Source organism: Mytilus trossulus, chromosome 3 (assembly GCF_036588685.1).
Source record: "Mytilus trossulus isolate FHL-02 chromosome 3, PNRI_Mtr1.1.1.hap1, whole genome shotgun sequence".
Classification (NCBI taxonomy): Eukaryota; Metazoa; Mollusca; class Bivalvia; order Mytilida; family Mytilidae; genus Mytilus; species Mytilus trossulus.
The window spans coordinates 59,486,513-59,501,732 of NC_086375.1; the positions used below are offsets into that span (position 1 = coordinate 59,486,513).

Here is a 15,220-nt window from a genome sequence, read left to right on the forward strand (position 1 = left end):
AAACATTTTTTTAAATACACGGATGTAGCACATATTGCCAAAAAATAGCAGGTCATGTGAACATTGCAGTAAGGTGTGAGCTTTTTCTACGTTTTGAAGGTCTCATTTTTACATTCGTATGAAGAATTATAAATACATCGTTGTCCTTTTGTTTTGGTTTTGTATGAGACATATTTATATTGTATCCGGAGTCGGTCCCGGTGTTGGCATCGTCAACAATGTTTTAGTCTGTGATTTGTTGAGTTCATGGAGAACTAATGGGGATATGTCATTGATAGTTGGTATGCTATTAAATTAGCATTTGAATCTATCTCATTTCCATGTTGATTTTTTTATAACACCCCTCAGTCATCGTCTTTTGATTCTGAAACTTTTGCCTGTTTTTTTTTATTTGTTTGTGATGATGTCAATCTTTGAGGAACAAATAGTGGTATTAACATTGGCATAACTCATTTCAATGGAGATCATTTGACAACCCCCCCCCCCCCCCCAGTCATGGACGGGTTTCTGGTAACGACCAAACTGTTGCATTTGGGGAGATTCTTTGGTAGAAAAACACTCTGATAATGCTGCCATCGTCAATATTCGCAAACACAAAGTACAAATGCAAAGTGTTTTGCAAAATGTTATAATGTCCCGATTATTACTGATATGTTGCTGAGTATAAGCATCACTATCATACGACTTAATGGGCACTTAAGCAAACTCAAAATTCATTAAAATGGCGAGAACAATTTCATATGTAAGTTATATATACATTTGCGGTAATTTGAGATATAGAAATGGCCGAATATGTAAGACATTTCATTCTTAGACATATTGGACTTTCAACTACAACCTCCAAATTGCATCATATTTTGCATAGACGTTAAGTCATTATACCATAAGTGTATCCCAAAACAAAAGAAGCACGAACATCGGTATAATATGCTCTTTAAAACATTAGAACATCTCAATATTAAAAGCCGAACAAATATAACAGGTTTGTTTATAAAATTTATGTCAAGTTATAAAGATCTTAGCTAATAACACAAATTGGTACAATCTTTTGAATCTGTGCCTGACAAAAGATCACTAGTTTCGAAAGTCAGGGAAATATTCCAAAAAATTCAAACATTTTAGTAGGTGCATATTTGCAATATGTGTGCAATTTTTCTTCGATGTACATACATTTTGGGAGACAACAGTACAAATGGTACTGTATTTTTTTGGCATTTGGTTAGAGACTTTCCGTTTAGGCCTTTTCGAGGCGTTCGGTATTTTTGTAATTTTAACTTTATGAAAAGACAGATAACATGACATTTAAAGGAAGAAAATATCTTTATCTGTGTGTTTTGACATTGTGATATGGAACAATTTTATAGATAGAAAATAAGGAAGTGGACTAGTTTAAATCTCGGTCTATTTCTGTAATTTGTTCTTACATACTTTTGAATTTTTAACTCTGTATGCTTACATTGCCTATGTAAATTTTAAAACTGTTTGTATGCACATTGAACGACATATTTATGTGACGTATACAAATTTCAGACGTCAGACACTCAAGTCAATCCATGTGTTCGGAGATAGATGTTTTTTGTGTTCTGTTAAATTGTCCCTTTTAAAATTGTTATGCGATGATGACTGATGTACCCATATTTTGACTATTTTATTAATTGTGACTGTTTATTTAACCAATCGTGTAAATATAACGGAATTTGATGAGACTGTTATTAAAGAGAGAGGGATTAGCGCTATAGAACCAGGTTTAATCCACCATTTTCTACATTTGAAAATGCTTGTACCAAGTCAGAAATATGACAGTTCTTGTCTATACGTTTTTGATGCGTTTTGTTGTTTGATTTTTGCCATGTGATTATGGACTTTCCGTATTGATTTTCCTCTGAGTTCAGTATTTTTGTGATTTGACTTTTTCTCTTACTGATAGCGACATCAAGTAAGCTAAGACTCTAACATGTCTAATTACCTGTTGTTGTTTCACTATTGAATGTCTATATTTACAATTAGATATTGTGTATTTTTGTTTCTGTCTAAAAATACACGTTACGAAACAGGATATTGCTGGTACGCTATGTCGAAAAGGACATCTAAGGAAATCAAAATCAAAATAAAACCTTTCTTTCTAATAATTACTTTAACCCCAAATGTTGTAACTATTTGTTTAATTAATGCATGGGTTTATCCAATGGACTTAAAAACGAAAAAGGAGCTATGACCCTTTGTATCTAAACCAATTTTACATTTTATCAATCGGAGTGACAGTAGTAAAAATTAAAAAAAAGCATTAACAATCATATAATCATAAATAGATTGTTCTGTAAACAGTTCTCATTGGTTTTCTACAGGCGAAATAAGCAAAGAGATGGAGTAACAAAATGACAATATAATTAAAAAAAGAGTAGAATATGTATCAAGAGCGCAATCAAAATTCATAAGTTGACTATAAACAGAGACCTCAACGGACAAAAAGAAAGAAAACAAAAATAGACCGCACAGAAAACACTACATAGCCGATTTCAACAAAACAGCTCCCACTAAAAATCCGTGAATGAAATCATATGCCCTGATAGGGTAGACATGCCCTGTGTAACCAGTGGCACCGGTCAACGTAAGGGGAAAGGATAACTTCAGTTTTACCATTGGAACCCTTGGCTCAAGTGCTTCTGTGTAGGCATATTAAATTCCTATGAGGGAAATCATGATAGAAAACAAAGCTAGCCTTTAGATTTTATATATACTGAGTGGCATATACCCTATAAACAGGCGCTACTGAAATGTTGCTACACAGAGAATTGGAGTTTCAAAATTGAAATTATCTTTTTTGTTGCAAATCTTAGTTTTCAACCAAACCCTCTTCATCTATTTCTAGAACCTAATAACGATATGAGAAACATATCTGTATCTGTTTTATACAATCTTTTTTACATTGTTTCTCTTGCATGTTAAGATCTAAAAGATAAATGTTTTTCGTTACATTATTCTAGGTATGGTGATTATGTTGATTTCAGCTATGTCATTGATACTTCTAAGAGGGACGAAAGATACCAAAGGGACAGTCAAACTCATAAATCTAAAACAAACTGACAACGCCATGGCTAAAAATGAAAAAGACAAAAAGACAAATAATATCACACATGACACAACATAGAAAACTAAAGAATAAACATCACGAACCCCACAAAAAACTAGGGGTGATCTCGGGTGCTCCGGAAGGGTAAGCAGATCCTGCTCCACATGTGGCACCCGTCGTGTTGCTTATGTGATAACAAATCCGGTAAATAGTCTGCTTCGGTAGGTAACATTCATGAAAGGGAAGGGGATTGTAGTTACGACGTAAGGAACATATCCGATATAATTTTTGAAACGGTTATTCCATAATGGTCAACCAACTCGTGATGGCGTCCGTAAAATTTACGAAGGGATGATTTCAACTTCACCATTTGGAACACTTGGTTTAATAGCTTAACCCTCTATCAAGAAAATCATGATAGGAAATGCAAGCACGGATATATCGTATCAATTGGGAGATGTATACCCCGTATGCAGGTGCTGCTGGAATGTTGCTACTTAGAAATAGAAAGTTTACAATTGGAAAGCTGAAATCATCTCTTTTGTCGTTAAGTTTTGTTTTCAATCGACCCTTATTGTCAATTTCTAGATGTAAGTCAAGATATGAAGCTGAATTGACTGTATCTGTAGTATCCTTTATCTCTAGTTCAATGGGATAGATGCGTTCCACATAGTCACCAACTTTTGAATTATTTAGTGAAAGAACATCATCATTATAGCGGAAAGTAGAGTTAACGGATATTGCTAACTTCTTATCTTTCTTCCTAAGAAGTTCCTGCATGAAGTCAGCCTCATCTTGATAATATAAGTTTCAGAGAATTTTTTTTTGAATCAGAGTGGTCCTTTACAAAGTAGGATTTATTCCTCCCTAATACAAGATACTTGTATCTACGTCGGCCATTCTTTTTTATGAAGCAAAGCAATACCAACTCTTTCAATTTGTCTTTTAGTTTGGAATGTGGAATACTTGTGTAAAGAGTAGAAAAGTCAAATGTTTTAATACTGTTACAAGATGAAAGAGAGTTAGATTGTATGTACTCTAAAAGATCTTTGGAATTTTTAAGTATACACATCTGATTCACGCCACCTAAGCATGCATCATAGCCATCGAATTCTACACTATGGGCAGATTTCAAGTTATGTCAAAGCTTTTTATATGAACACCATAAGATCACTTTGCCGTAATATTTGATTGTAAATTATCCAGTAGTTTTATGCAGCAAAATTCTTTTAAGGTGGTACCCAACACTTTCACTAAAATTAATTTGGCTCGTTTAATTTTCATAAAATTTTGACAAAGTATTTACTTTGACCATTTCACAAAAATATAAAAATTTTGAAAATTTTGAACCAACCGTTTTGTCAGAAAAATTACACTGGTTATATAGCAGTTTGACAAACACCAATTTTGATCATTGAGAAGCTTAATATTCCCGTTGCAACACAACGTAATTAAAACGTTAAGCTGACTTTACAGAGTTATCTCCCTGCAGTGTTAGGTACCACCTTAAATGCATATGGAGTTTATATTTTTAAAGTATATCATACAGCAGTGCTTGCGTTTTCTTTTTATAATTGGTTGATAGGGGATTGCTAGTCACAAGATAGCTCTCGAATCAAGGGCTATAACAATAAAGTTGAAGGGATCTTCGAATGTTTTACGGAAGCGTTCACGACTTAATTGATTGTTATATAATTTCTGTCACCGGTGACTATGGCATTTTTACATTTGTCGTACCTAAATTGAAAGCCATGTGACTCGTCGGTTTATTGCATCTTCTTCAGAACTACTGAGCATATGATGATAGCAAACATACTTTCAGGTTTGTGTCTTTTCGTTTGAACATACTTTAAATTTTGAATAGATAATTCGTTAATCAATTGAATGATTTAACAATGTAGTATTGTGCTCATAAAAACAACACTACTGTTCACACACATGTACTTTAATAATGAACAATATTTACCCCCTCTCAATATCTAAATATTGTCAAATTAAACCAAGATTTAACTGTCATCGATTTTTGAATTGTCATAGTATTATCCACGTCCATTAACAAAGCAATTGGGGAACGTGATTGCCTATCATATTTCAAAACTTTAAAGCCACTAAGATCACCAAAAGGATGAAATGGTACATTTTTTTTTGTAATGATTTTTGCCTTCTTTCTTATTCAACGATGCGTTTTATTCTTTCCTGCCAACCATTCTCTTTTCATCCTTTACGCTAACCATAAGAAGATTAACATAATTTTGACGAATATTCGTCATTGTGCATTGCTGTCCAGTTCATGTCATTTCTATCGTCAGGTATGAAATATCATCCGGATATGGAAAGGAATATGATATGTTAAAAGTATACAGTTGGTTAAATATATTTTTCTCAATGAAATTGTTGTTATCTTTGATGTCTGTTTCATGTCGTCTCATCATTTTTTTTATTGTTTAAAAGTGTCCAGCTTCTGCAGTCATTAAAGATATATTAAAACATAGTTCGTTATTATTTTTTTTGCTTTGTCTTACGTTTAGTCTGTGCAAATTGAAGATCATCAAAAAATAAGCGAAAGCTTTCCATCCCCATTTTCCAGTAGAGACTGCCAAATTCTGACTCTTGTGAATCTTGGGTTGAAATGAAAAGTGCGGAATTATTAAACTTATAAAACTTTTTGAATTGCACTTTTGCACCCCGTAACGCATCGAGAACAAGTGGTTCGTTTCCATCTGCGAATGTTACAAAGACGTAGATATTGTTCACACAATCTTGATGAAATAAGGATAAAATTGCATCAAAGCAACTGATCTGCGGAGATGTCAATCGAACCAGTGGTGCCTGTACAACAAAACAAATCCCATCTAAATGCATGTTTCCTTGACTTGTGTTAATGAACTCCCTGATTTTATCTACGATGTCTATATCTGTAACTAAATCACTAGTATTTCCAAAGCCTGGGGTGTCTACTATTTGTAAATCATAATCCAGATTACTATCACTCATTGAGCTGATGGTATAACTGGTGATCCATTCAGTTTGTGACTGAGTCTGAAATGAAGAAACAATTGATCTGTAAGAAATTAGCCTTGTCATCTTCTTTATTTAATGTCAGTTAATGAATTGGCATATTCATTTTTCAATTCCGTGATTTGGTGGAATTTACCTGTGTTTCCCCCAAGTTTTGCTGATATCTAGTGCAAACATAGCTTACAAACATGTGTACCACCACACAAACTGTTCTTTACGGAGACTACTGAAATTTACTTCCAAATAGTTTTGAAAACTATGTGTTCCAACTGGCTAACAGAAATTGTTTGTAAAGATGTTTTTGGGGCGGAATAAGCATATAGAATGCAGAGGTTAAGTAACATAATATAGCAAATTGTCATCAGTTACATCTAATGATAATTTTGTGCTTTTAGGCATATATTAAAGAAACAAATAATTTATATCATATAAGACATTTCTTAAGACACAACTATCTTAACATCTCCTAAGACAGTAGTAATAATTTGCTATAAATATTTTTTTTCACCTGATCAGTGTATCTTGTTTTTTCAGCATCCGACAATTCGACCATCGTTAATCTGAAGTTATCGTCCCAGGAAACACCGAAAATGTAATTAATCATTCCATCAAGTAGTTTACTTTTTCCTGATCCTGTAGCTCCGAGAAGCATTATAGTTTTCCCAGTTATGCCTGGTTTCTCTTTTCCTGTTAAAAATACAAACTGCAAAATTGTCAGGTCTTATGTCTTCTAAACTATCTACTTGACAACTGTTGTAAACAGTACTAGTATATTGTAGAACATATATCGTTGTGAATATTATTTTTGAGTGACAATGAAAACATCCCAAACATGTTGATAAAATGTTATTTATCTTTTTTACAATTGATTATTTAGACTTTTATATCGACAATATCAAACGTAATTTACAGCACGTACACTTTTTTCTGTTTCCACCGGTCTTAGAATAATAATGTCTTGTCGTGAATGGTTCTTTCTTTAATTTTATAAAACTATAGATATTAAGGTTTTTATCTTTTTCGTACAATAAGAAGAATCCTAGTAGCTTAACAAAAATACTAAATACCAAGGCAAATATTTCAAAAAAGTCCATAAAAAGCTGAAAAAACAAACTCAATGAAACAATTGAACAAGTGAAAAACAACTACTAGCTAGTTAAAACCTCTCTGTTGTATAACATTTGTCTAAAGTTTCGTTATATTAACAAAATTGGATGAGCAAACGGACATAATTTGTTTATATGACAATAATTGAGATTCAGCAGTCCAAAATGTGTAAAATATAAACAAACAGTACGGAATATCAATTGTTTTCTTGATTTTATTAGAGGTAATTAAGGTTCTATGTTCCCTATTTAAGCCAGTCGCGGCATCATTTAATGTTGATATTTCTTTTAAAATGTTCTAGTCCGAATTCCTTCTGGTGAGCATTTCTTATTAAAAATGAAAATAGATGAATTTTTATCATAAAATTTACTATTCACAAAATATGAATGTAAACCAACCTTCTGATCGAAAAGCATTCACAAACAAGAAATCCACTACGAATTCTCAAGCTTATTTAACCATTTGCACAATTTTAAAACCAGAAATGTATATTTAAGACTGTATAATATTTCCTCCTGTGCGACAATACTATAATTGTGATGAATTAATCACGTCTAATAACAACAACCAGGAAAGACAGTTATCTGTTATATAAACACTGATTATTTGTTATAAAATGGAATTTATCTTCCTATTGAGCTTGTTAATAAAAATGCACACAAATACAGAAGTCTTTTCAAAAATATTACGACGCATTTCAAAATTTTGATTGCTATCATTACACACTGCAGTTATTCATAAAGTTAATTATTTATATCTTCCTTCACAGTGCTTCAAAGTTCCATCATCTGAGTAGGATACACAAAATGTCAGCCTGATGTCAGGATACAAAGTATTACTTTTTCAGATAGAATTTGTAATTGCATATTACTAAAAGGAAACGTCTTAATGTTTAGTCGTTCGGTCGAAATCTTCGATGAAAGATTATTTACTTACCAAAATGGTATTTCTGTGTTTTTGCTGCATTATTTGTACCACCTTTAGTTTTTTGGAATGGAATTTTATAACGTTCTGGATCTGAATAACCTAATCTCTTTGCTGAAGCTTTAACATGGTGTGCTAGGGATGGCTTAGTCTTGAATTCGACTGCTGGGTGGCTAAATGATCCCTCCTCTCCATCTCTGTCAACAGTACAAATCTTGAACTCGTATTGGGTATCACCTTTCAGGTCCTTTACTGTATAAACTGTTTGCTTACTTTTAGTTTTGACAGATTTCCATCTTGAACTTCCTATATTGCATTCTCTGTAGACAATTTTATACCCATTAATATAACCATTTATTTCATCTGGTTCTGTCCACGAGAACATAATACTGTTACTATAACAAATCAAACAAATAAGGTCACTCGGTGACGTCGAAGGTTCCCAAAAATCCGAACCATTTTCAACTGATGCCATTGCATGGGTAGCTGTCAATAGAAAATAATTTACTTATGCACATGTATTGAGGATTTGTAACTTTAAATGATCTTATTAGCTGATGAAAAATTTAATGTTTTATTTTCAATTATAATGAATATTGCTTTTTATGTTGACAAAAATAACCCACAAAAACACCACAAAGGTCTGTTGATATCGAATCATATTGCAGAAAGTCAAATAATATATATACATAGTAACCTACCGGATAATGTATCTTCATACTTATACCGAGTGGTTGGATCAGGCTTGGAGTGTTTAAAGGGACAGCCTGGTCGTGAACAACCGGATGGTTGGGTTTCATGATAGCAGGGTATAAGTTCCCGTTTTTTCTGTAAAAGAAATGATCACTGAGACAGAGGTAGTCATACTTAAATTCAAGTTGGATGTTTCATTGGCTATTTATAATAAAGGAAACATACATTACAAGAATGTTAGACTGTATTCTTTTTACAAGATGCGTTTAGTGTGTGGTTTCTTTTTATGTAACAAAATAAGATAATGAACCAACGGCAGAACAGTTGGAATGCGTCACAGTTCAATATGGACATTTTAGCGAAATATAGCTGACGTTTAAGTCATTTTATGCAAAAGTGAAATATCAAAACCATCCAAGCTTCATATTTTTTATCAATTTTTACAAAAATTGAAATAATCAATGCCAGTTTTAGCGACGGAAATTATAAATAATGAATGATAAATTTTAAAAGAATCAGGACAGCCACGATATAGAAAATATTGTATTCATTTAAATACAGCATGAAAAGTCTATAAAGTTAATTCAAATATTTTAAAGTAAATGTGTGTACCATTGAACGTACAGGATGGGCCCCTGATATACCCTTTGTTCAAGGTTGTTCGGGTAATTCCGATAGAAACTGTTCCTTCTCTTTGTCTTCATTAGACTAAAGAGTAGATTCATCGGTACTTAGAATATATTTTTGTTTTTAATTTGATAGTTTCCAGAAGAAATAAAAATAGATAGATGAAGTTAGCTCTCACATTTTTTTCTTTCGCATTTTAATCTTTCACATTGTTGTATATTAGACTGCCTTAACATTATATTATGTGTGAGTTGACTGAATACCAATTGATCAATCCTTTTTTTATATACTTTTATATATGGACCTTATGGAAATTATATATATCGTATGTGTAATGCCATTCCTCTGTCAACTAAATTAACAGGAAAAAAACAGATAACATGACATTAAAATTTAGGAAGTATCTTTATCTGTGTATTTTTAAATTGTGCTATAACTTCAGTCATATCTTAGCTTCCTGGACCGATTTTATAGATAGAAAATAAGTTTCCCTTACTGATAGCGATATCAAGTAGTCTACGACTCTGTTTACCTGTTGTTGTTTAACTACTGAATGTCGATATCTACAATTAGATTTAGTGCATCTCCCTTTCTGCCAAAAGTTACACGTAACGAAACAGGATATTGCTGGTTCGCTATGTCTGAAAGGACATCTATCTCTCTAAAATAAAATCAAAATTTAAACAACACTACAGAAGAGTGAACAGCTATACATTCTTCTGGAGTACCTGCAATCATTGTGTAATAGCCTTCGACTTACGTAATATAAATCAATATTAAACTGTTATCACTTATGGACTAGGTTAGTCTTTTTTTTTTATTATTGTTTTACGTTTACTAACGTTATGTGTTTGATCCTTTCCATATATTTTTTTTATAGAAAAATAAGATGCTCGGTGTTTTATTAGGGACTAAATTAAATCATTACCATACCTTAAATGGAGAAATTTTACGAATTTGTATCTAAGTAAACAGTTTGCCTATTGGGACATTCACTGTGATTGTCATATATTTCATGTAGAACAACATCTCTAATATATAAATACGGGACTTCGAGAAAATCAAGCAATCACCAATTAACGAATTACACGCATAATATATAAAAAAAAACAATAACATACGATGTTAAGTGATTTCCTTTATGATGAAATATAGCAGTACCTTTTCACATCCTGAAATAGTGTTGTAGTAAAAATGACAATCATTTCCAATAGCAGACATCACTCCTTATGTATTAAATAATAGCATTCGAATACATACGCATATATATACAAACGTAACTAGTGAGACAGATGAACACATAAACCCTTATAAATTCGTACACGAAACTGTGCCGATCTAAAACAAAATATGTGATTGTGGTTGTGGTCACGCGTAACACCATACGTTTTTGAAACAATAAGAATTCAAGTTTCGGTTTCAATTAAAATGAAACTTGAAATTTTTTTCAAAACGGGTCATCTTGTTACCGTCATATTGATACTGCCAACGGAAATCTGAATTTGGTCCAATCACCTTATGGGTAATATAATGTAATGAATATTATTTCAATATAATATTATTAGAACTATATCGGATATTTAGGGATCATCGTTGACCAAGTGGTCTAAGTAGTCGAACTATTGTACCATGTGTACGAATAGTCAGTCAACACTGATGTTGTTAGTTCAAATCCCGCACGGGGCAGATACATTGAACTCCAATATAAATTTGCAAGAATCGTCAGGTTACTTACTGAAGATAGATTGTTCCCACTGGGCACTCCGGTTACCTCCACCAATAAACACTGAATATTGCTTTAAACACCAATCAATCAATCAGGTGATATGCGTCATTATATCCAAATGTTATACATTTTCTGACGAATTCGATGGTGTCGAAAGTCCTTATAAGGGCAATATCCAATGAACAAATAATTTACCTCTTCACCTTACCTTTTCACTTTTGTTCACGCATCATTATCAATATTATTAAATTTGATGCGACTGTCGTACAAGTGAGAGGTTTAGCGCTATAAAATCAGATTCAATCAATCATTTTCTACATTTGAAAGTGCCTATACCAAGTCAGAAATATAACAGTTGTTGTCCATTGTAAAATAATGTAAAAATCATTTTGTTAAACTGTTTATCTTGCTTTTATCTTTGATGACATTTCAAATGAAATTGGTTTCTTTACGATGTCAACATAAGATATTTGTTGTTGAAAGGTTCAGAACATGGGAATTCCCTGATTAAAAATAAACTAAATGTACATGTAATTGTAACTTTTCGCTTAGTTAATATTTTTTTCATAAATAAATTCTATTTTATTTAGACATAAGTCAGGATATGAAACAATAAATATGTGTCTGTATAATTATTTGGTTCTGGATGCAGTCAACATAGTCACCAAACTTTTAATTGACCAATTAAAACACAACACCGTAATATCGTGTGGTGAGATTAAAGGTTAAATTATTTGTCAGCTTCAATTTGTTTTCTAAAAGAAGTTCTATTGTGAACAATAACGTTCCCTTGGCGTCAAGACCTACAAGAGACCATATTATACATACAAAAGCTACATAAGAAATGCGCAAAACTGAAAGAAATACACATCTGAGGCTTATCTGCAGCTATGGTTTGCTGGTCTTAATGTGCATTTTCCCCAAAATTATAAAACAACGGAAGGTAGCTTAGAGTTAGATGGATAATACTGCTGTTTATGAAACAATGTTGCGCCTTTCAGTCGTCGATGTTTAGTTAATAAACGGATATAATTATACATATTCACTAAAAATATACCTATAAATATACTCTTGTAATTGGTTGCTTGCTATCCTATCCAATTAAGAAAGACAAAATAAAAACAAACTGTAAGTTCTCAAAAGAACTTCTCTACACTTTACGTCACAATTTCCATGATAGTCTAAACTCAAAATAATAAATTGTTAGCATTAGTTCAACTTTGTTTCATTAAGATAACCGCATGGACAGGGAAGTTTAAAATATTAACCTTAATTTGAACAAATCATAGTTTATTAAAACAAAACACGTTATTTGTTTTTGATATTTTGATACTTTATTACGTTTCACCAAAACTTATTCCTTTTGGCAATTTAATATGCGGAAGGTGTCATATATTTCCTCCCTGTAAGAAATACAGGTAGAACACACATAGAAAGCAACAGAAGGCTTCATTGAGATCTAAACTTGACTACAAAAAAATAATGACTTGGATTGTTCCATTTTATGACCTGGCTATCACCCAAATAATACAACATACCAGGATATATGTTTCTTATCAGAATTTCCTTTATAGAGTGTAGCTACTTTACTTATATTTTTATTCGTTATGTTTATTAGTCACCATCAGCTTCTTATTGACATCTAGATTCATCTAAATATATATGTCGTTCATCTCTAATTTATTTTTATGTTCATGACTTTTCGGCGGATAAGACTTTTTCAAATGTTAATTGTTATCATAGACAACACTATTGAAGAGGGAACAACTAACCATTCTTCTAGTGTACGTGCATTAAACTCATGTTTATCATCAGGATCTTACGTAATATAAAAAACAATAATATCAAACTGTTATCACTTACGGAGTCGTCATATTGCTTTTCTTTTGGTCTTCGTGTTGTCTTTCCTTTACGAATAACATGACGTGATAGGTCCGTTCATCTTTTATTTTTAAGGGAATATGTGAGAATCAGTCTATCTTAATAAATATTATCACTGGTAAAGGACTTTCCTTTTTGAATTTTCATCGGAGTTCAGTATTTTTGTGATTATACTGTCAACTGTTATTGTCAGATATTCAGTTCGGAAAAACAAATCTAAACGGGCTTTGGGAACATCAAACAATCACCAATTAACGCCTCAAACCCATAGTATATTACAATAACAATAACTACGATATTATTAAAAATTACTTCCTTTTATGATAGAAATAAAAAATATGGCTATACCTTTTCGCATCCTGAACTATTGTTGTAATAATGATGACAATCATTTCCAAAAGCAGACATCTAATGGTCAGACAGATGAACAAATAAACGCTTGTAAATTCTTAAACGAAACCGTTCCAATCTATAAGTCGTACTTTAAATACCCGGATATAAAAAAGAATGTAAGTGTGTATATTTTTGTCACTATCAACAATATACTTTTTGGAAACAATAAGAATTCAAGTTTCGTTTTCAATTCAAAAATCAATTTAATTTAAACTTGAAAATTGTATTGAAAAGGTTCGTCTCATTTTCGAGAGATTGATGCTGCTAATTCATACGAATTTGGTCTACCCTGGGACTTTTACACTATAATATATAATATCCTCGGTCAACCTTATGGCTTCGATCCAAATTTAAAAGATTATTTTAAAACAGAACACATGTGATTATTTCAGATATTATGCGTTTTTATGAAATGATAAAATAGAAACCACGAGGACAGTTTCTGGAGAATCAAATGGTGTCAAAAATCTTCGAAAAGGCCATCTCTAATGTACAAATGGCCTTATTTATTCGCACAAATACCAGGATATGACTGTGATTTCGAAAAATTATAGGTGCGGATCCAAGTTTTCATTAAGAGCGCATAATTGCAGAAAACTAAAAGTATGTTTTATATAAACAAAACCTATCACCCCCCTTTTTTTTCTTAAAAAAAGACAACTTCACTACAAAATGTTATTTTAGAATTGTATTCCTATATTTTTATCGGAGGTTGTGTACAGGGGTAAGATTTACTTGTAAATTGAGTTCTAAACAATGAAAATATTAAGTATTGTATTACTATGATAATATTGATAGCAATTATTTAAGAGCAAAAATAACTGAAAAAATTGGAGATAAAACGCTATAAAAATGTTTGTTTGTAAACTATAAGATAAATAAACCAATGGGATAGTGGAATGCAGAGATAAACTATTCTCGATCTGTGAAGTATAGACCTCAGTGCAAATTTGCTGTAGTGCTATTTTGTACTTAAATTTGATAATTGACTAAAATAAAATATACAATAAACTTAAAGAAAATGTGTATGAATTGTGAGCCTATAACTGTTACATTGTCTCAGAATATGTTTCAACATTGATGACTAAAAATGAGTTATATGGCACTGAATTTAACAAGAGGCTATCAAGAGCCCGACTTGCTCATCTGTAATATTTTGCTCAAATCTTTCATCAATGATTATTTTTGCATTACAACATATATCTGTCATATTTTCAAAGAATGTATTTTACCCCACCCCTATCTTCTATTTTTAGCAAACGTGGCTACATATGTTTCTTGATGTACAAGGATATAAAATACAAAATCTATACTAGATTCCCTGTTTGGCTGAGAATAATTCATCAGTTTTAAAGTAGGACAAAGCTGGAGGTCTGTTCGAATCATCAGGCGAAGAAGGAATTAATGTGAAAGTAGAACTACAGAGAAACGTACCAAAATGGCTTAGATTTGGTGAAATCATTTCAATACTCAATGCTAGCTTGTTAGAAATAGCAGATAGATGGGCTGATGGTAAAGGTCCTCTTGCCAATGAATTTTTCGCAACAGAACGAAGTAAAGCAAATGATTCGTGCAATGTTTCAGAACACTGAGAGAAGAGCTAATATTCTTACTAAAATAAAGTAATATATTTATTCTATAATTTTGATTTCTTAGTAGTATTTTAAGATGCTATGACCACAGATGTTGCTTCATACATATGATTTTATGATTATTCTGTTTAATATAAGAACATATGTTATTCATGATATGAATGTCTGGGTTGTTTGTCACCAGTTCAC

General features: G+C 31.9%; 1 protein-coding gene across 2 annotated transcripts; it reads right to left on the minus strand.

Annotated features, from left to right (window-relative positions):
• Positions 1–5,223: 5,223 nt before the first annotated feature.
• On the minus strand, positions 5,224–13,551 carry LOC134709592 (uncharacterized). 2 transcript variants are annotated; one of them, XM_063569752.1, is made up of 6 exons: positions 10,601–10,790; positions 9,972–10,100; positions 8,821–8,947; positions 8,132–8,605; positions 6,597–6,775; positions 5,224–6,109 (listed from the first exon to the last, which is right to left on the minus strand). In XM_063569752.1, exons 1-6 carry the CDS (start codon positions 10,658–10,660, stop codon positions 5,570–5,572), a joined length of 1,509 nt encoding a protein of 502 aa, XP_063425822.1. In that variant the 5' UTR covers positions 10,661–10,790; the 3' UTR covers positions 5,224–5,569. The 2 variants fall into 2 exon arrangements, with proteins under 2 accessions (XP_063425822.1, XP_063425821.1); XM_063569751.1 differs by lacking the exon at positions 10,601–10,790 and adding an exon at positions 13,395–13,551 and having other exon boundaries at positions 5,225–6,109.
• Positions 13,552–15,220: the final 1,669 nt, after the last annotated feature.